We start from the raw sequence: 22,637 nt of genomic DNA on the forward strand, positions 1-22,637 counted from the left end.
CCCTTCTGTCCCCCCTTCCCCGCAGCCTCAGCTAGCCATGCCGCCAGCGCTCTGGGCAGCTGGGCTGTGAGCTCCTGCCGGGCAGCACGGTGGCATGGCTGGCTCCGTCTGGGCTCTGAGCGGCATGGTAAGGGGTCGGGGAGTGTGGGGGTTGGATAAGGGGCAGAGGGTCCCAGGGGGCAGTCAGGGGACAGGGAGCAGTTGGATGGGGCAGAGGTTCGGGGGGGGGGGGCGCAGGCAGTTGGATAGGCGTGGGAGTCTCGGGGGGCCTGTCAGGGGTGTGGATAGGGGTCGGGGCAGTCAGGGGACAGGGAGCAGGGTGGTTGATTAGGGGGTGGGGCCCCAGGAGGGACGGTTAGGGGTGGGGGATGCCGGGAGGGAGCGGACAGGGGGCAGGGGCCAGGCTGTTTGGGGAGGCACAGCCTTCCCTACCCGGCCCTCCATACAGTTTGGGAACCCGATGTGGCCCTCAGGCCAAAAAGTTTGCCCACCCCTGCCATAAACATATGCTGCACTAACTGACCAATCCAACTTACGGTGTCTTTCTTATTGCCACTCCCATTTCTGCCTTTGAAAGACCAGACTTTCCTGCACTGCCAAAAAATAACCTCCTTAGAAACCAACTGTAGAGCCTAGAATTTCCTTCCCACTCCGTGAGAAGAAAATGACAATCTTTCCAAATTTAGTTAAAGAGGCTACATTCAGTACTGGTAGAAAATGGACATAACTTCAGCGTCAATGAAACTGCACCCACATGCACCAGGGTCGAACCTGGCCACAGGGATGACATGGTGGTCATAGGTTAGTGCACTGCACTGCCCTGCCATCTGAGAGACTCAAGTACAATTTTCAGTCCCTGCCTGCCACTCCTCCAGCCGTCAGTAACTAGGAGAGCTGTGAAGGCACAATGCTCTGCTGCTGAGCAGTGTGAGGCACTCTATTCCCCCACAGTGACCACCTGCCCTATTTTCTAAGCCAATTAATGCTGGCACTGCTACATTTTGAAGAGACCCTCAACCCAGTCTCTCTCAGCCGGGAGAACAGGAGTGAGATGTAGGCATTTGAGATGAGTTTATTAAAAAAAAAAAACAATCATTAGAGAATGTGACTCTCCAAAGAAATATGGAGGGAAAGGATAAGGTGATTCTGACCTTTCTAGTTATGGAAAGGGAGGAAAAGGTGGCCTGATCTGTCCAAATGATTAAAAGGTTAAACATATCTACCTGCAAACTTCACAGCTGTGATGTGAGAAGAGCAGTATTCCTGCTGCTGTTGGGATCTCACTCCTGCCAGTACAGAGGGGAGTACAGGATCTCTTACCTGCAAACTTCACAGCTGTGATGGAAGATGAATGCTCATCTAGTGTCTGCTGCAGGCTGTACTCCTTTCCAGCATCCAAGACGTGGATCAGTCTGTCCCGACTGGCTGATGCCAGGAGCTTCAACCCTACCAAAGATTTTACAAGAGGGTGAAACCTTCACTGAGAAGTAATCTGCTCCTTTGGTCATGGTTTTAAGCATCCTCTCAAGTTAGGCTACAGAAGATCATCATAGATTAGTGCAAGTAAACAGATGTGCACAAGGAAATGTCCCCGGGCTTTCCAACTGCGATAGGGGAAGTAATGATCTGTGTCTACCTGCATTCATACAACAGCAAGATGAGGAAGTCTGCTTCAAACTTACGACCTTTTTTGCAATGCGACAAGCCTCTACTCTGCGAGCTAACAGAGGTCATCAGTAGGGGGTTGTTACACATGATGGTCAGAATGGAGTCATTTAGCAACATGTACACAAGCCAGTACATCATAAGGGGTGCACAAATAATCAGTGGAAATAAAGGCTCTGCCCTATCTTACCTGTGTCAGATTTGGAGTACTCCAGGCAGAGGATCTCAGAGTCATGGGCTTCCACCTTCAGCATTTCCCTTAGGGACTGCAACTCATGGATCCTGAAATAGGACACAGATGGATTTCAGTGTGAAAGTGGAACCACAGAGTGAAAAATGAGAGAGACAAACTATGCCCATCCCCAACCCGACCCCATCCTAACTCTCCTCCAGAAGCCCTGGGGTTACCTGAGAGTGCCTATCCTGTCGCCCGAGGCCAGGTGCTCTCCGTTGGGACTCACACACAGTGTGCGAATCCCCACCTTCATGTCCAAGGCCTGGATGTCAGCCTTGTCTGCGCTCCCGCCAGAATTGTAATCAGTGTCCAGCAGGGCCTGAGTGTTGTCATCCACATAGATGATTTTCATCAGGTCCTTGGAAAGAGAGAAGGGACCAGTGAAGTATCGAAGTGAAGCAGCGGAAGGCAGACTCCTCATGAAACTGGAGCGATGGCCAATGCATTCCTTTCAGTGGCAGTAATAGGCAATGTGTCCCATCTGGGAGTGAAGCCCACAGCAGCAAGCCACTCAGTAATGAGGGGGGAGAGATAAGTGGAGGGGGGAGTCAGCACAGCAACGTCATACTATGGCCCTTCTACAGGAGTTGGACAAAGCAAGCAGCCTTGGTGCTGGGAACAAGCTGCATTTCCTGTGTCACCGATAGACACCTGAGGGCTAGATAGTACTAGAATGGGTTGTGGTGGAAACGACTTCAAGTGTTCTTTAGTGATAACATGAGATGAGCCAAGACATCAGGAATCTCTATTGCAAAATAGGCAGGAGTCTGTTACATGGAGTGCAGATTGCTCAGAAAGGGAGCTGGAGAGTTGGCTGGTGTAGCAGCTCCCTTAGGTCACATAACTGGTACAGAAGCAAATTGCTTGAACCAACCATTATACTGCATGAGTTTCTTCTACTTTAACATCACTGTTTATACATAGTGAGGAAATGAGAGTCAAATGGTTCTGAATCGAGATGCCCAATTTCCATAGAACACCCTTTTATCAACCCTGACAATTGGAAGCATTACAGAGCTGGGACCTCAGAGAGAAACAGTTACACTGTCTTCTGAAGCATCTGGGATGAGACCCTCTGGAAGAGACCAGCGTTGGTGAAACATTGATCTGTTCTGGAATATGAAGTCCTAAGACTCTTACAAAATGCTATTATTTATCTTTGCAGTTGGTCTGCCCCTACATTTCCCCGGGTCCGAGTAACTTCCCAGACACACATCGCCCCTTATGTGACCTGTGGGCCCTAAAGAGGACACTCGTGTGTAAGAGGAAGGAGGGAACCAAAGGCCACTGCAGAGTCTGGGGTCTTACATTGCTGAGGATGTTCCGGTGCAGAGCTGTGCCATGGATGTTGGAACTCTCTGTATTCCACAGACGGATTGTGTTATCAGAAGAGCAGGTGATGAATGAACTTGGGGGCAGGCAAGACTGATTGCTGTCCTTCACTTCAGGATACACCTAGAGGCACGTAACAAACAAACCGTAAGTGAGACATCATTGTGCCTGGTAGTCTAGTTACCAGAAGCAAGTTCCAAAACAAGGCCAGACCAGATTTCTACCTATTTGATAGAGGAGGCAGATGAGAACAATAGGAACTCAGCTTACCTAGAATGAATTCAGTTACAGACTGGCTGGCAAATCACAGCTTCATGTTCATTCCAAATAAACAAATGCTGAGTAGAGTTACCTGGATATAGATGGTCCCTTGAATAAGACCCTCTGCTTTTTTTCTAGCCCAATGGGAGGGGAGAGAGCCAGAAACCCTCAGCACTTAATAGAGTTCAAACACAGATCATAAGAGGGCAGCACTGGACTGTTGCCACAATCATTTGATACTGGAACACGGCTGGAGTTATCTCAAGATTTGATCCACGAGGAGAGGTTAGAAATAAGATATACAAAAGTGCAGAGGAAAAGCCCCTGCCTGTTCCCTTTTCACATTGTCTTCCCTCCATTTCTGACCAGGCATGAGAGACTTGTGCACTTACATGGTGTAAGTAACTCCATGAAGTTTCCTACCTCCTCTTCACAAACACCCCCCTAACTACATGGTCTGGAAGCAGAGTCCCTTACTGGGAAATATAGGCAGTCCCCATCTTACACTGCCCCTCACCCCAGTATGTGGACACCATTCCTAGCCCGTCCTTACCTCAACACTCCACACGCAGGAAGAGTGGTATAAGGCAGAGTAAACCTTGCCCACTTTCTTCGGGTCCTTGACATCCCACACATACAGGCTGTGGTCATTGTAAACGCACGATAGCCACTGGTTGGTAGGGTCGAAGGTCAAGGCAATTGTATCTGGATACTTGGCATCCACCATACCAGAGAAGAGACGGCTGTGGAAAGACAGGACAACAGTCGGGTTAATTTCTGTAGCAGTGGGGTGAGAGTGGGGACACAAGACTTGAAGCTAAAATCCTCCGGGAGGGAAGAGTTTGGCGCTAACCAGAGGAAGGAGTATACAATGGTATGGGAGTACAGTGAGTAGTTGGGGAAGTAACCACAATCTGTGAGGTGGAGAATCTGCCTGTTGTGCCAGTATAGCAGCCTCTTTCCACACTAAAAAATAAAACTCCCAAGAGGGGCCTAAACTTCCTACGGTGGAGGGGCCAGTAGGACTGACTGCAAGGCTTGATTTCCTTTACTTCACTCTCCAGCTATTCCATTCACAGCTCAATTCAGACTCTCACTCTGCAGCATACCTGAGAAATAGACAAGACAAGAGAGCCATCAGATTTTGGACTCCTAGTCCTTCCCAGTGCAGACACCTGGGAGCAAGGAAGGGAGAGAATGGTATTGCTGGCAGCAAAAGGTCTCAGGCACAAACAGCTGGAGTTAGAGGTAGCAGTGTAGGCAGCAAGAACTCCTACTTATATTCTAGTCTCCCAGCTGCCGGAGGGAAAAATAAAAGCTGAAATTAAATGGAGTAAAATTCCTGATGGAGGAGTCCTGGTGCATCACTCTGCCGTGCAAAACAATCTGAGATTATAGTGCCAGGGAGACTTCCTGTTTCAGTGACGTTCTGAAATGACCTTCCCATAGGAGGAGCGGGGGCAACCAACCTCGCTAGTTTTAAAATGGAGATTGGTGAGTTTGTGAACAGGATTATTTGACTGAGTTACTTGTGACAGCAGGAGACTGGACTTGAGGACCCAGGAGGTCCCTTCCAGTGCTATATATTCATGTTTCTATGAGACCAGGGCCATGTTGTGGGACTGAAGGAGCTGGATTACAGGGTTAGGGTGCCAGGTAATGAGGAGAGAACCTCAAATGGTTAACATCAGACAAGATGGCAGTGGTTTGGTTATTTTTACAACCCTCTTTGCTCTGCAAAATTGGGCTGGAAGTCACATGAAAACGGGCTCACTTAGTTCTTAGCCTGAAGTTAGGAAAAATTATTTAAAAAATTGTAAACATTGCAAAACCTCAAATAAAGGTTCCACTCAGTTTCAGCTCTAAAACCCAAGTGAGGATATAATTAACCTCACCTAGCATTGATCTCATTAAGAACCAGAGCCCAGTGCGGATTTAAGGCGGGAGAGACCAGAGAGATGCCCTTTAAATGCAGAAATTGTCATGTTGTGGTTAGAGCAGCAGACAGGGAGTTAAACGATCTGGGTTTTACTCTGAGTACGACCACAGAATTGCTATCTGGCCTTGAGCAAGTCGCTTCTCCTATCTGTGCCTCATTCTCCCCATCTGTAAAATGGAGCTCACCCATACTGCTCTCACAGAGGTGTTGTGAAGAGTGTTTGCAAAGTGTGTGGACGCTGCAGACACCTTTGTAAAGGCGGGCACCTACTATCCTATCTTTACAAGTGGAAAAGATGAGGCACAGACAGATTAAAGTGATTTAGCCAAGGCCAGGAGTCACTGGTAGAGCTAGGATTGGAGTCCAGGAGGTCTGACTAACCGCTTGATCAAACTGCGCGGCCAAAATATACCCTGCTTCTACTGCAAAGTCCTAAAATGCTCTAGTGAGCACTTGTAAGACGAGAAGCTGAATGCTCTGGGCAGAAAGCAGCTGGTGCCCAAACACCCATTGTCCTCTGCTACAGGATGGTTGGGTAGAGGAGACAACATAGGATTCCATAGGAGTACAAGAAGAGCAGCATGGCACTGAGGGGCGGGGGGAGGGGCGGCAGCTTTCCATTGAAATGCATGTTTGAGTCAAAAACCCCACCACAAACAGACATGTTGTGGACCCCCCAGGAAGGAGGATTAATGAGAGCCCGCAGGGGAGAACACGACCATGCCAGTCTTGATGAGAGGAGAAATGACATAACAGTGTGGGGGAAAATCCATGTAAAACAATGACCTCAAAATAAAGTGGGGCTACCCCAACACCTCAGGGGCTCCCTAGGGCACAAGCAGCAATACGCAGTTTTTAACTGATATCCCCAATTACAGAAACATCTCTGCTTTCAGACCAAGGGGGAGTGTATGAGCAGCGAATCACATTTCAATTAAAGGCACACACCATCACCACAGACAAAGGAACAATTCATTCCAACATCTACATGTCCAGTATGAACCCCTCCCACTGTGGGTCAGGGCGGTTCATTAGACAGCCAGTCGCCAACATGCCTAATGTATCTGGAAAAGAAAAGTGTACGGGCTGTGGAAACATCCCTTTCCTCGGGGTGGATCCCAGTGGATGTTTGTTTCAGAGTAGTGCTGTAGGAGTGCAACAGAAGATTTGGTTGTGCTCACGCATTTTCAAGCAGGGAAGAGCTCTCTCCAATTTCAGCCTCCACAGACTGAGTGATAATCATGCATAAAATAATTTACTTAGGAAGGGTCTGCTCAAAGGCCAACATCTGCACTTCAAAAAGTGATACTCCTTTTAGCCAGTTTTACAGCAGGAGGGAGACGGGGGAGCAACGGGGACAGGAGAAAACAGAACGCACAAGACAGAGGGAATAAAGACTAGAGGGACAGGCAGGAGATTTGAGTGCCCAAGGACATTGGTGGAAAGCAAAACTCCCATGAAAGCCTATGTTTCTCTTATCAATGCCGCTTTATAGTAAAGAGGAAAGTTTGCTGGAGGAAAAACCCTAGGGTGCAAGGCAAGGGCAGGATCACAAATCACACATTGTTACTGCACCTGCTCTGCCCATCCAAGCTTCTCCAGTCTCCTACCACCCTTCCTATAGTACCTGGCTTCAGTGACGCTGGCAACGTCCATTCCCAAGAAGTGCGGCTTCGGCAATGTAGTGACGAAGTGAAGGTTCAAAGGGTTAAAAATCCGCACCGTGCCATCAGCGCAGCCACAGAAGATGTAGTCATGGTTCACAGAGATACAGTTCGCCACAGTAGTCTGAGAAGGACACAAAATCAACCAAGACTAGTGGGTCTCTCTCTCTCCGAACTGCCATGTAAACGACAGAGCACGAAGCACTCAAGATCAGAAAGAAGTGAAGTGGAGTGAAATGAAGCCACACAGTTTAAGGAAAAGCCTGAAATCTGGATTTCCTTTCTGAGGAGCATCCAAGCCAAGGTCTGCTGTAGGGTCCGCTCAGTCAGAGTCAGGAAACAGCGCCGAGGGCCCGTTCCACTCGCTGGTGCAAATTCATGCAGCTCGATAGATTTCAGGGGAGCTACGTGGATCTACACCAGCTGGGGATCTGGCCCTGAACATCGATTACCTTGTACCCTTGAGGGGAGATGTTCAGCATCATGACTGGGACACTGCAACTAGCTCCATACAAGTACATAAGCATGCTTCCTGGTACAGAGGGGGCCAACGTGGGAGAAATGGAATTGTTCTGCTCACTGCTGAGATTTGTACAAATGGCAGAAAATGATGGAGAAATGGGGTGAGGTCAAGGCAAACACTTCATTCTAACTTACTGTGAAGCTGTCTGTGTTCTGAGCAGGAGTGAAAAAGGCAGATTTTAGAGCAGAAAGGAAAGAAGAAAAGACACGTTTCACTTGGGGAAGCATGGAAAGATTTTGCCCTGGTGTGAATACCCTGGATCCATTTTGCTTTACAGTTTGGGTTTTCTCCCTTTAATTGAATATTAAAATCTTTGCCAACAGGCCAGGCTGGTGGTCTTGCAGAAGCACAATACACTACCCCGAAGGGGAGAGCTGAACTTGAGACTCTGGTAGAGACTTTTGCTTCTAGAAGGGCAGGGGGCACTGGAGAAGCAGCTTGCACCACCCCTGAGGGGATGGAGTGCCTCCCACACTCTGCTGCTACCCCATCCCCCCTCCTGGACAACTCAGGAGTGACATTTATGGGTTCCTAAAGGAAGCCACATCCAGCCTTCCCACAGCCACAAGGACACATCACAATGTTGAACCTTGAGGGCAGAAGCTTTTTAGGAATTAGAGGATCTCCTACATAAAATCCCTTTCCCAACTGGCCTTTAAGCAAAAGACTCCATTTCTACCCCCAGGCTCTGGTTTCCCTAGCACACACCACTGCTTTGTGCCATGCTGTAATGGAAAACATTAAAAATCATAAAGAAGCAGAAGTCTCCAGCTCTCTTCACATGCCAGGAGCTCTCACTGGCAGCAGCTTGTGGCCTCAGGATGTCCCCACCCCTTCCTCCCCCCAGGTCAGTGGGCATTGATGTACATGGAGAGAAGACCTGGAACTCACCCTCAGCTCCACCCACTTGTCGAGCAGCCTCTTTTCATTGAATTCACAGAGGAGGCCGGAAGAGGTGATGCAGAAAGTGCTGTCTGCTTTTTTACCCCTTCCGCAGGCCACATCCGTGAAGAAGTTGTTTCTCAGCTCCCCCAGCAAACCGGAGCGCCCTAGCAAGGGGACTGTGGCATTCACCTACCAAAAAAAATAACCTGTTAGAGAAAGAGAACTCAACATTGGAGTAGAGACAGGCTGTGATGGGGTCACTTGCTGCAACTCCATTGCTTGTATAATGTAGTAGGACCATCAACAGCAGCAAATCAATGAGACAGAGCTACTTATGTGTCTGCCATTGGCTGACACAGGTCAGTTAGCCAATCACAGGAAGCAACCTGGGGGATAGTGATGCCTGGTCTTCCCTGATGATCAAAACAGATCTGACTTGCACTGACATATCAGTGTCAATGGAAGATCCATGGTGTGAAATGTGAAAGGCTATCCTTGAGTGGATGCAGCTTTGCAATACAGATAGACAAACTAGCACATGGGGATTTGGCCTCCCAACAGCAGCAATAGAAGCCACTACATGACATTTTGAAACATGCCCCTCGATATCTCAAGTCACACACATCCAAATCAAAGAACCCCAAGTCCCTGCAGTGTGAGGGGCCCAGAGATGGCAGCCACATATACGAAGAACCATTGCCATGAAGAAATGGACGTGCTGTTGAATAGCACCAATGCCAGGGTACAACAGAACCTGATTTGGCTGCCATGCACAGAATCCATGAACCACCTGCACTGGCATACAGGAAACCTGGGTTTGGGTGCCAGACACAACAGGCACTGGATAATGGCACAGTGGAGGTTACATCTTGAGAGACAGTCAAAGACTAAAGCCGCTTCACACAGGAAATCGAAGATCAATTCTGAACGGGAATTCCTGTTCCCCACAGACTGTGGAACTAGCTTATGCCATTATAGAAGCCACAAAGGCCCCCGCTCACTGCTTCTTCTTTATACTTCTCCTGTCCCCAGCTCTCACCTTGGAGGTTTTGCTGTCATCCAGGTACCAGAACTTGATGTGGCGGTTGCCAGCTGTGACGAAGTAACTGCAGTCCTCTGAAAATGACACTGCTGTCACTTTGCTGGACACCTTGTTGGCCGCCACCACGATGTTTTTCTGGAAAGACAATTGTTTCAATAGCTCAGGTGTCTTGCTCAATAATGTGTATAAGAAGGCTCATTTCAGCTACAGGTGTTATGTACGGTAGGCACAGATTCAAAGTCTGTCTGAACAGAGGCTGGGAGGATGAACCATCTGCCAAACCTTCCACTACTTATGGCGCTCTGGCAGTTTGGACATCACACTTTTACATTCAGTCCTGCTACTACATTGTCTCAGCCACATAATGGTTCTCGGGTCACTAGTGCCTACAGCAACACGGTCATCTGCACCTTGGCTATTTCATAATCACAGGACACTCAGAACAAAACATACTTCCCTTTCTAAACACCGAAAGCACATGCAGGCCAATACTGGCTGGAGTTTCTTTAGCCCCAGGGCAGCAAGGGGGGGGGAGGGAGGGGCATTGCTCGGGATGGGCAGTAGGTATTTTCCACAGGGAAATACCATAAATCTCTCCATCTGGGGAGTGGAAGAGAAGTCATAGGGCAAGAGGAGAGGTGAACATGCTGCTTCTGTCCAGCCCTAGGGAAAAGAAACAGAGCAGCTACACCTGAGGTGATTCTCCCCTTCGTGTACATCAAATAACCAAGGGAAGAGGTGGTGCAGGAATGGTATTTCCAGGGATTAGTGGCAGAGAGTGGATTCAGAGATCTTGCCTCTCTCCCGTCTCCCTCATGGGTTTAAATTCTTGATCTATTTCCTGCACTACTTAGTGGTCAACCAGACACTCACTCTGATCAACATTTCAATTTCTCATTCCTCCCTCAGAAAGTCATGAGCCCCATTTCCCCCTTCCTTCCTCCAAAACTAGCCCGCCCTCAGCTCAGAAGTCGTCTCATTCGGCTCAGAAGCTGTCTCATTCCAGAGGGCTTGTTGGAGGTCAGCAGCAGAGCACTGTCAGAGGGGTAGGGGAGTGGAGAAGGCTAGACTCTGCCACCAGCAGCAAAGCAGCATTCTTTGGCCCAGACTCCAGGGCCTCTTGCACAGCTTCCCCCCAAACAGCAAATGCACCTGGAGCCCTCCCTGTTCTCACCATCAGGGTGGCTGCTCTGGCCTTTCCCCATTTGGAAACTAGGGAGCACCTCAGACAACACTTGGTTGCTGCAGCTTGACCAAACATCTGGGTCAGTCTCCCAGACTGGAAGACAGGGATATCACAGCAGCCGTTCCTATGACCCTGTGCCTGAGGAATGATCGTCTTATGGTTAAGGCACTACACTGGGACTTGGGAGATCAGGGATCAGTTCCTAATTCCGCCACTGATTTCCCCTGTGACTTTGGGCAGTGTTCTGAAGATACGCTTTAGTCAAACACAAGTTAGGCTCTGGTCAAACAAGTCATTGGGCTCAATACAAAGGTAACAGTGGAAATTGAATGGCCTGTGATAGGTCAGACTAGGTGATCTAGTGGTCCCTTCAGGCCTTAAATTGTGAATCTATGAAAAACCTTTCAGTGCGTCAGTTCCCCATCTGTAAAATGGGGATAACAATACTTCCCTTCTCCTGCCCTGTCTGTCTTGTCCATTTAGACTCTAAGCTCTTTGTTGCAGGCACTGACTAATGTACAGCGCCTGGCACGATGGGACCTTGCTGTCAGGGGGAAGCTCTAGGCACTACTGTAACATAAATAATAGTAGGAGAGCAGAAACCATAAAAATCTTGATTGTTGAGGTACAACATTAAATCTCAGCCTTACTCTGCATTACATCCATCTTCAAATCATTATTTTTGTGTGCCTCATTGAGAAGAACTTGAAGACTGAACACTAGATTTTCAATGACCACAAGGACACCAATGTTTTATTGTTAAGTTACTTGTCTACAAGATTAGAAGCAGGACAAAAACACTAGCTGATAGATTTCAGAGTGGTAGCCGTGTTAGTCTGTATCCACAAAAAGAACAGGAGTACTTGTGGCACCTTAGAGACTAACAAATTTATTAGAGCATAAGCTTTTGTGGGCTACAGCCCACTTCATCGGATGCATAGAATGGAACACACAGGAAGAAGATATTTATACATACAGAGAACATGAAAAGGTGGGAGTAGCCATACCAACTGTAAGAGGCCAATCAATCGAGATGAGCTATCATCAGCAGGACAGAGAAAAAAAAAAAAACTTTTGAAGTGATAATCGAGATGACCCGTAGAAGGTGTGAGGATATTTTAACATGGGGAAATAGATTCAATTAGTGTAATGACCCAACCATTCCCAGTCTCTGTTCAAACCTAAGTTAATTATATCTAATTTGCATATTAATTCAAGTTCAGCAGTCTCTCTTTGGAGTCTGATATAGGAGATGATCATGAAAAGACAGAATCTGAACTGTAGAATGAGAAAGGTGATGGAATGGTTAACAATATTTCAAGGGAACATTGACCTATAGCTGCATAAAATGAGATTAACAGATATGGATATAAAAAAAAATTAAGATGGCTCCCAGAGAGGACTGGTTACCTGCAGAGGTACAAGAAGCTGACTCAAACTTGTGAGAATGTGATTGTCCAGTTCTATTACTAACACGGAGGTCCCCCTAGTAGATACATGTTTATCATGGTCATCATCAAATATTTATATAATGCTGTAAATTCACACAGTCTTTAAAGCACGGCCTTTATTCCAACATAACATTGCACCTCAAGTACTATTATGGCCATTGTCACAGTCATAACTGATCACCTCCATACAACCGCACTCACGGTACATTTTAGGTGAGTATCTAGTCCCCCCCTCCTTGCCTCGGTTTAGGATGTTTCCATCTCAAACACAACAAAAGCAAATTGTTCTCCAGCATCTGTAACATGGACCACACAACCAAAGTAAAACAGATTCCTGGTTTGTGAGAGTTCCTACTCCCCACACCACAATCTTAGTTTGAATCAGTTTCCAACAGTCCTCTGGAAAAAACACAAAGAGTATGACAAAGCCTAATAGCCTTCTAACTGGCCAGGAAGATGTAACATATTGTCGAGAACAATCTTGCACTGGCTCCTTGAGGATGGACTAGATGATCCAATCTCAATCCATCTCTAACTTGTCTGAGTGTATGAATGTCAAAAGGGGCAGAGAATGAAAGAGCTATAACCAGATTTATCCCCAGACCATCTTTGGCCTTGCACAACATGGCTTTTCCTACCATTAAGCTGATCTTCTTGCACACTTACCTTCCATGACCACACGTTGACAATCATGTCGTGCTGGTACCCCACTGAGACAATGTACTTGGAGCTGGGGGAGAACGCCACACAGGCCACGCCATACTTGTGTTCATGGAGCTCAGCCACCTGGGTCCGTTCAGCCACATCCCACACCCGAACAGCTGGCATGTGCCCACTCTGAAGGGGTGATTCGGAGACAGAGAGCAGTGAACATAACTCATAAGGCTAGTTGCGATGGATTCAGATATGCAACATCCCCACACATTTTTCCAAGCACACACAACTTGGAAGTCAATCCAGGACTAGATCACAGTTCAACCCGTAGGCATTCTATGGCCCTTTACAGTGGAAGTCAGAAGTTTAATGAATTTGCTGATTTCAGCAGACAACTGAAAGGGATAATAATAAAAAAAACCCAAAAAACAAGAAAGTGGAGCACCATTTTGCACACATCTCTATTCTCTGTAATGGAAACCAGTAACACAGGTGACCTTTAGAGGTCTCAGTACAGGTCCCAGTGGCCAGGTGTTCACAACACAAAAACGGACACTGTCACACTCATTGGCAATTTCTTTGGGGTGGATCACAGGAAATTAGCAATCTTCTCATTCCAAAGGTAGTCACTCCATATTATATTTGAGGCACATAGATAGGGCAGTATCTGGGGTGAAATGCACTCCCCTTCTTGCTGCACTTGTTCTGTGGATAAAAATAGTCTCTACGGATGTCAATGCAGCACCTTTTGTCAGCACTAAGTCTCCCTGAAAAATCATTTATTTAGTTATTTAAGAGTACCCTTTATTTTACAAGACCGGCAGAAATCCTTGCCAAGTATACGATTAACAGGGAAACCCTACTCAACGGCTTCCTCAAGATTTCACATTGAAGCCTGTCAAAAAGTAGCCTGCAAGATAAGATCTCCATGGCAACAAGGCAAAATGGTGTCTTTTCCAGTCAGGATAAAACAAGTCACTTGCTCACCTGAAGGGGTGGCATAGTTGATGGAAAATCAAAACCTCAGAAACACGGAATGCAAGACATTTAATTATCTTGCTTTGCAGCTTTACCTAGAATGTGATTGGCCTGGAAAAGCACAGCGGTCAGATTTTAATTTACTCAGCTCAGCTTTCACCCCAACTGACAGAGTTCTGTCCTCAAGGTTACAGTCAAGATGGTACAAAAGTCAATAGAGCTACTCTGCAGAGCACTTACACTAGTTAAGAAACCAACCTCTAAATCTTCAGCCCCTGGAGACTTTACACTTGAATTTACTTTACACAATTGAATACACTTTAAATAATTGAATAGATGCTACCACCAGTGAGATCTATCAACTCCCATGGGACAAGCAATTTATTCCTATATGGAAAGCCGCCATCTCCTCAGCATTTGAGATACTCAGACCAGAGATAATACATATGGAGGGATGAGGGTCAGCCTCCGTGCTCTCACTGAAGAAAATCCAGCCATGCACCAATTTAATGTCACTAGGCGGAACTGGTACACTCAGCCTGCAAGATTCAGACTTCACAAGCTGATCACTCTTTAGTCAGCTATTACCAGTCTATACTAACTGCAGAACTTCAGGAGCAGTACTAAGGAAAGACTAAGTGCTGCCATCAGCAGGGGGCACTACATGACAAGATGAACACTCAAAATTAATGCTTTTGAGAGGACCCACAGAAATGGCTGTAGAGATGGTCAAAAAGGTAAATTATATGCTGCAAAACAACTCAAATGAAATGAAAATTTGCCATTTCATTCTAAATTTTCCCGTTCTATTGTAGTTTTTCAGCAAAAAGTTTCTAATCAAAAAGTTGTGTGTTGTATCAGTGGGAAAATAACCACTAAAGTTTTTATTCTGCCGTTCCACCCCTCAATGGTGGGGGAGGGGAGGAGTGAAAGTGGTGTTTTCCCCACCAAAATAAAAATAAAAAAAAAAAAACTTTCCAAAACAAATCTGAATTTTCATTTTGAAATTTTTCGTTGAAAAATGAAACTTCAACCAAAACAAAAATTATTTTGGTCTAAAAACAAACCCATAAGGATAATTTTCAGCCAGCTCTGCTCTGTAGATATAACCCACTGGTAAGTGTCACTTTCAGGTCCTCCTCTGTGCCTGATGCATAAAGGGAGAAGCCTGTCACAGCCTAACTAACAAGCTAACTTCACCAGCTTGGTCAACACACTGGGGATTGAACCAGGGACATGCAGAGTTTAAAGTATGAGCTGCTACACCTTGGGCCAGAGGGCTCTAGCTGAGGGTTCAACAGACTTGTACTTAGAGCTGGGTAAATAATTGATTTTTCAGTTTGATGGTTAAACCAAACCAAACCAACAAAAACCCTCCAAAATTTTCAGGGGCGGGGGGAAGGAATCATTTCCAGTCAAATTATGTAATTCAACCTGAAATGAAACATTTCGTAATAGGTTTCAGAGTAGCAGCCGTGTTAGTACTTGTGGCACCTTAGAGACTAACAAATTTATTAGAGCATAAGCTTTCGTGGACTACAGCCCACTTCAGTCCACGAAAGCTTATGCTCTAATAAATTTGTTAGTCTCTAAGGTGCCACAAGTACTCCTGTTCTTTTTTCGTAATAGGGCGTTTCACCCTTTTGTGGTATAATTTTAATTAAATTAGGTACATTTCAAAATGAAATGTCATTTTGAAGCAAAGAATCAAAATGTTTTGACTTTTTCAGAATTTTCCCCTCTTTTTCGATCTGAAACTATTAGCTGAATTTGACCCGACCCTTCATTTTTCAGCAAATAAACTGTCTGCCGATTTTTTTTTTTATTATTTTTTTTTTTTGCCAACTTCTACTCATATCCTCCAAGTACTGGGCAGAGAGAGAGACTGGTGACACACACATTCACCAGTAAGTTACAACATACTGGAGTTGGATGACAAGTAGTCATTAGAGACACATGACAGCAAGCTGAGCATGACCAAAAGGGGACAGGGAGACATTTTTGTGTGTTTCTAGCATCTAACAACTGCAAATTCATTACATGTACAGTATGCACCTTGCACTTCTAACGCAATACAGACCCCACAATACAGCCAGCCTTGTTCTCCCTTTAAGCACCTTTGAAAGGAGAAAGCATGTCGCCAGTAATGAAGCATGCACTGCCAAACCCACGGGCACTGGCCCTTTTATCACTACTCTGAAAGCTCTATTCCACAGGCACTTTTCACTCTCCGCTATATTGTTACAGTCTTGGCTCACTCCCTGAAATCCTAAGGGATGCAACCCTAAACTCAATCCAGCCACTAGAAACTTCCAGTCCCCGTCCCTCGCTCCTTGCCCTATGTTAATAGGTAGAGCAGCACCCAATATCTTCAGCTAATCTCCACGCTGCCATTGGCAAAAGGAGTCTGTCCCAGGAGATTCACCTGCCTTGATCTGGGCAGACAGAACGTTTGGAAAACCCTTTCAATATGAGCTTAAGGAGACAACCAGTAACGAGGCTGGCTGATGCGAAGATGAATCAGTGGGGGAGAGCAAAAACCACATTTCTCCATTTAAGGGCAGTGCAGAGGCACAGTTAGGGTCTCTCTTTGGATATCCTATGGGCCAAAACCCTGTCAAAAAGGATACAGGATTTAATGAAACTCAAGTTTCTCCCCCCACACACATTGCCCATTTCCCGTTCTACAGCAGCCACGCTTCTTCCTGGTCTGCAGTGGGATGGCCTGCAGACATGTACCTGTTTTAAACAATTTTCAGCACTTACCTCTCCAGTAACCAGGTACTTTCCATCAGGGGAGAAAGCAAGAGCTGTAATCGTCTTCCTAAAACATAGACAGGAGGACACTGTGAGGTGGTGCCTGGTATCTGGTTTCAGTTCAGTCTGTCATGACTGGAGAATGAAGAGGATGAGCAGATGTCCTGATATTATCAAGACAGTCCCAATATTAGGGGATTTGTCTTATATAGGACCCTACTACCCCCTGCCCATCCAGATTTTTCACTCTTGCTATCTGGTCACCCGAAGGCGGAGATGGGGTTGGGGGGGGAAGGGGGAGGATGTGACTGGAAAGAGGCCCACAACACATGATGTAATAACTTGACAATGGTTTTGTTTCCCCACAGGTTGAACACGTGGATTCCCTGTAGCCTAAACCCCTTGCAGTGTGTCTGAGGCAAAGAAAGGGTTTCACAGCTATGGGCTTATGGTCCTCTGGCCCCTGCCTGCCAACTAGAGGACCAGGTGTCACTCAGTCCTGCTCTAAACCAAGGCTACAACCTCAGGGAAAGAATAATGCAAGTCCCACGGAGTTCAAGTAAAACATCCTCCATGTCATTCCTTACAGCAGTTCCACATGGGAATGTAGAATTTATGAGCTTTTCCCTAGCTATCATTGCTACAACTTTCCCCACAGTAACTCATGTTAAGGAGGAGCTAGGGTTAAATTAGCAGGCAACTTCTCCCCACAGCCACTAGTCCCACACCAGTGAGTTTAGGACTCACTAGCTCTGGGCACCGTTATCCCCAGCAACTCTTATCGTTTGCTAGAGCCAGAAAGAGGACTCCAAATTCACCTCCCAAGTAATACGAGGCCAGCTGTCTGTGTATCTGAGTTTCACTCACCTGGAGCTGTTTAGAATATGGTGTTGCTTATTTTTCCTAGGGTTGAAGAGCACGACGACACACCTAGAAGAATAAAAAGAAGTTGACAGAACAGCCTGTGGGTATCATAACATGCTTTATCCCCTTGTCCTTGGCAGCAGAATGAACGACAGCCTGGCACATCTGTCCACCCCTACCCAGCTAGCTGGAAAACGCAAAGGGAGGTTGGGGGATAATCACACATCAATCCCCTATGGAGTGCCATAAATAATCACCTTTCCAGGGGCTGAGAGCCCTGAATCTCTGACCACTCACAAGCTAGACAGAAAGAAAGGTGAGTTAGGAAAGTCTGTGTGCAGCCCGATGATTCCGTCCTCTCTCCCCAGACGTAAGAATGACCCTACATTCTGGGCACCAAAAAAGGATGTCTAGACCCGAGTGGGAAGGTAGGAAGCCAGGAAAGAGGGGTAGCTCTCAGAGAAAAGAGCTGGGCATCTCCTCTCCAGTGACTTTCAGTATAGCTTTCCATCAACCGTATCCTACCAGGCACTGCCATTAACAGTTCAGATTCTGCCCTTCCCGTACCCCTGCACCTTCAGCCAGGCCCTGAATGTCAGGACAATGACTGGGACTAGCTCAGTATGGACCCGGACAGGAATTATCTTTTGTGTGGTATGGCTCTTGCCTGTAGCACAGACAGGACAGAAAAGGCCTCCATTTGGGCCAAGAGGTCGTTAGCCAGTCAGAAAACAAGAGGCACAGTGCAAGAGCCCATTCGCTTTGGAGACCAATGAAAAAATAAATAGCTTCCTCTGGGGCTGTCTAGAAATCAGCCAGAGGAGGAACTCTAGAAACCGGGGTAGGCAAACTTTTTGGCCCAAGGGCCACATGTGGGTATGAAAATTGTATGGCAGGCCATGAATGCTCACGAAATTGGGGGTTGAGGTGCGGGAGGGGGTGAGGGCTCCGGCTGTGGGTGTGGACTCTGGGGTGGGGCCAGAAATGAGAAGTTCAGGGTGTGGAAGGGGAGGGGAGGGGCAGTGGGTTTGGGGGTGAGGGCTCTGACTGGGGATACAGACTCTGGGGTGGAGCTGGGAATGAGGGGTTGGGGGTTCAGGAGGATGCTCCTGGCTGGGATCAAGGGGTTCGGAGGGCAGGAGGGGGATCAAGACTGGGGTAGGGGGTTGGGGTGTGGGAGAGGGTCAGGGGTACAGGCTCCAGGGTGCGCTTACCTCAAGCAGCTCCCAGAAGCAGCAGCATGTCCCTCCCTCCGGCTCCTATGCAGCCAGGCGGCTTCGCGCGCTGATCCGTCCGCAGGTGCCACCTCTGCAGCTCCCATTGGCCATGGTTCCGTGATAGGAACCAGAGGGGGGACATGCTGCTGCTTCTGGGAGCCACGCGGAACCACAGCATGCGCAGAGTGGGGCAAGCCCCGGACCCCGCTCCCATGAGGGCCAGATTAAAACATCTGAAGGACCGGATGCGGCCCCCAGGCTGTAGTTTGCCCAACCCTGTTAGAAACAAACAGCTGTGAACTTCTCCCCATGGTAATCAATATAATCACCTCCACCACAAGCTTAAGGTCCACCATTTTGGAGGAGCAGGAAAAGGGAGATTTCCCCAAAATTACTGACAAAGCCAGGAATCTCACTCTTAGCATGTCGCGATGACTCTGCTGCCACACAAGTCTGGGTATGATCCAGAATACATTCTCTCCCCTTCCCCACCCTCCATCAATGAAAACCCTATGGATCGTTTTCAACACAGGGCAGAAGAGAACGCATCTCTGCCAGGGCCCCATCACATAACATAGGGGCAAAGGAACCAACCCTGTGAAAACTCAGGGTCTCAGAAGTGAGAGACGTGCCACTGCCCAGGAAAGACGACAATTCTCAGCGACAAGATGATCCTCCCTCCCAACTGGTGAGCAAATTCACTCCTTGCATGGAACTGTACAATCAATGCCTTCAAAATAATTAGGGGGCTAGGGCACATGTCTTACAAGGAGAGTTTGAGGGAACTAGGCTTATTTAGTCTGCAGAAGAGAAGAGTGAGGGGGCATTTGATAGCAGCCTTCAACTACCTGAAGGGGGGTTCCAAAGAGGATGGAGCTAGACTGTTCTCAGTGGTGGCAGATGACATAACAAGGAGTAATGATCTCAAGTTGCAGTGGGGGAGGTCTAGGTTGGATATTAGGAAAAAACTATTTCACTAGAAGGATGGTGAAGCACTAGAATGGGTTACCTAGGGAGGTGGTAGAATCTCCATCCTCAAGAGGTTTTTAAGGCCCGGCTTGACAAAGCCCTGGCTGGGATGATTTAATTCGGGTTGGTCCTGCTTTGAGCAGGGGATTGGACTAGATGACCTTCTGAGGTCTCTTCCACCTCTAATCTTCTATGATTCTATGATTCGAAGAACTCAGACTCAGCAGGGCAGCTCCTGATAACTGCATTTCTCTCTTCCCCATATGAATACCCCTCACATAGGGCTGCAACATGAGGGGGACCCAGTTCAAGGGCTACAGGGACTTGCTGGAGATGGACAAAACAGGACTTGTGACATCCCTTGTCTTAGAGAGAGGAGTGACATTGACTTCTGACATGGAAATACATTGCTCCTACTGTCTCTTGGCAAAAGCACAAGCGGTGGCAGCTTTAGAAGAGGGAAACGGTTGGGAAAAGTTGGCATCCTCTACAGTGGCTAGGTATGACCGTGGCTCCTCTCCAGTATCTGAGGATGCATCACAGCATGAAAAGAGTCCCCCTCCCCACAAACATGCAGGGAACACCTCCAAAGCTTCACTAGTTTTGCAGTGTTGCTACTTAGCTGTGCCACACCCTATAGCTTGCCCCTCCACTGCTGTTCCATTAGGATGTGGGGCAATACATGACTCAGGTTCAGAAAATCCCTGGTGTAGACAAGGCCTTCAGACAGAGCTGACTACACTAGTGCAAATCACAGCTTATATCCTGCCTATAACAGGGGTTTGCACCAGCGCATGACCAGCCATCCATGTCTGTCACTGGGGGAAATCCCTGGGGTAGATAAGGCCTACAAATTGGAGTAGGAGCACGGTAACAAATGCTGAAGAGATATTGCTGTTTCATTATGAAGCCTACACTCTACAAATGCCACCAAAAGCCTCATCCAATAGAAAAGGCAGACGTTCTCACATATGAGCTTTTAAACAGAACTAATCAAGCCTCACTGTCACACCATTGGGCTCACGCAAGAAGAACTTTACAGGGGTGTCCTCCAATCTGTTCTCTTTTCAGTTACCTCAGCAGCGGTAAGGAATCTCCTGCCATGAGCTTGGTGCCAATTGGAAAAGCCTGCAGCCACAACATTTCTCCAGGCACTGGCATGTCGTAACAAACTCTTGTCCGACCCATGCCGTTGCCTCTCACTTGGTCTGACAGGGTTGCCTGCCAGGAGCAATACGAGTTATGAAACGGAATAGACACCATAGAGAGGCGCAGACACTCCAACACCTCAGGCCCAATACTGCTGACTGATGCTGTCGCACTCAGTTAACATCACTGCCTCATAGCAGACACCACCATAGGGCACTGAAGTTTTAACCTCCAATTCACCAGTTTACAAAAATCACTTTCCTTCATTAGAACTAGCGCGAGTTTCCACCCAATGTTTGCCCAAAAGGTAGGCTGGCTGTGTGCCTGCTGAATGTTCTAGCCATGCCCACGTAAAATACATCTGCTGTGCTGAACATACAGACATTCAACAACATTTACCGGTATGTTAGTGGGGCAGTTCTAATGGTACAGGTAACCTGGTCATCCAGCAGTGAAAGTGTTTTTAAGAGGTTTAGTTAAGAGTAAAAAGCACAGAAGGATCTAATTTAGCATGACCAGTCACTCCAGTTTCAGATCTGATCTACTCTATTTTATTTCTGCAGGCTTCATGTGAAGAGGCAGGTGGTCTGTGACCCATTAACAATTCAGGGGAAGTTAAGCCCCTCAAATCATGAGTTATGAAATAGTACATTAGCAGATGGGAAAATCTGTGTAATCCTCAGCTTCCAGGCAATCAGAAAAAACAAAGAGAAATCCCACTATATGAAGCAAGGTAGGCCAAATGGACCAAAGTCGTCCCTCGTGCAACTCAGAAGAATTACACCCGGGAGAATTTTGGTCCATTAAATCTTCAAAAAAACAGTATGGAGAATTGAAGGTAGATGCGATATCTAGGTAGAATAATTTCTGTGCAGCGGGTTTTTTAATATTAAGTTCGTGTTTTATGACTAGGGACATTTGCATGAAAACAGGACCTTTGGGTATGTCCACACTTCAATCACTACAGCGGCTGTTGTGCTTCAGCGTAGACACTACCTATATGCCAACAGGAGGGGTTTTCCCATTTGCACAGGTATTCCACCTCCCTGAGAGGCGGTAGCTAGGTGGACGGAAGATAGCACTTTCTACACCCTGGGTTAGGTCAGCATAGCTATGTCTGTCAGTGGTGTGTCCCTGAGAGACGCAGCTATGCCGATGTACATTACCAGTGTCGACCAGCCCTTTGTGCTCTTTCTCGAAGAAGCCATCTACAAATTAAAGACATGCAAGAAGACGCAATGGTCTTCAAACCAAGCAGGCAAATCCATAAATAAAGCATTTCCTAGAATAGCTCAGCAAATGGGGAGGATCCTGGGTTTTGCTGGTATTTTTAACTTAAGCAACTGAACCCACAGTTACTTACAAACAAACTTAGGCCTTACACCTCCAGAGTTGGCTATTCCCAGGGCTTCTCACTGCAGGACTTCCTGTCACTCCTTCTAGCTCTTTTCCTTCATCAAAGAGGCTCAAACTCCTGTGCTGAGGCTAATGAGTCCCACCACCATGCCAGCCTGCTAGGGGAAGTCAGCCAAATAGTTCCTGACCTTTACACAAGGCTGTAACACCTGACAACCAGTCACGAGCAGATTTTTAAAAAATAACTCTTAAATGTTATCCATGAAAATATATGAACACGTGCCACACCCACCCAAAAACACCACTGCCAGTTAACAAGGAACAAGACATATCCTGTTGCTACACTGCCAGAGGGCTGAATTTCACAGAAGTTACATTTCATGGCAGTCTTGTCACACTGTTCTAGTTTTATAAAGACTCCACCCAACTTTTAGGTTGTTTTAACCAATAGGATTGCAGTATGCAAATAAACTAAAGTTAATTATATGATGCATGCTACAAACACAAGAC

At 47.0% G+C, this 22,637-nt stretch overlaps 1 protein-coding gene across 4 annotated transcripts in view; it reads right to left on the bottom strand.

Moving 5' to 3' along the window:
- The window catches only part of MAPKBP1 (mitogen-activated protein kinase binding protein 1), a 132,686-nt gene that overhangs the window by 34,443 nt on the left and 75,606 nt on the right, over nt 1–22,637 (bottom strand). For 3 of the 4 annotated variants that reach the window (XM_054026226.1, XM_054026223.1, XM_054026224.1), the window contains exons 4-15: nt 17,440–17,502; nt 16,582–16,639; nt 12,850–13,020; nt 9,544–9,681; nt 8,511–8,693; nt 7,754–7,771; nt 7,060–7,220; nt 4,047–4,236; nt 3,209–3,355; nt 2,074–2,258; nt 1,856–1,947; nt 1,321–1,446 (exon numbers count right to left, since the gene is read on the bottom strand). In XM_054026226.1, the coding sequence (XP_053882201.1) occupies nt 1,321–1,446; nt 1,856–1,947; nt 2,074–2,258; nt 3,209–3,355; nt 4,047–4,236; nt 7,060–7,220; nt 7,754–7,771; nt 8,511–8,693; nt 9,544–9,681; nt 12,850–13,020; nt 16,582–16,639; nt 17,440–17,502 (1,532 nt within the window). The remainder of the gene's footprint in view (nt 1–1,320; nt 1,447–1,855; nt 1,948–2,073; nt 2,259–3,208; nt 3,356–4,046; nt 4,237–7,059; nt 7,221–7,753; nt 7,772–8,510; nt 8,694–9,543; nt 9,682–12,849; nt 13,021–16,581; nt 16,640–17,439; nt 17,503–22,637) is intronic. The other variant, XM_054026225.1, reaches the window with a different exon arrangement.

This window comes from Malaclemys terrapin, chromosome 4, assembly GCF_027887155.1.
Source record: "Malaclemys terrapin pileata isolate rMalTer1 chromosome 4, rMalTer1.hap1, whole genome shotgun sequence".
In the NCBI taxonomy this organism is placed as follows: domain Eukaryota; kingdom Metazoa; phylum Chordata; order Testudines; family Emydidae; genus Malaclemys; species Malaclemys terrapin.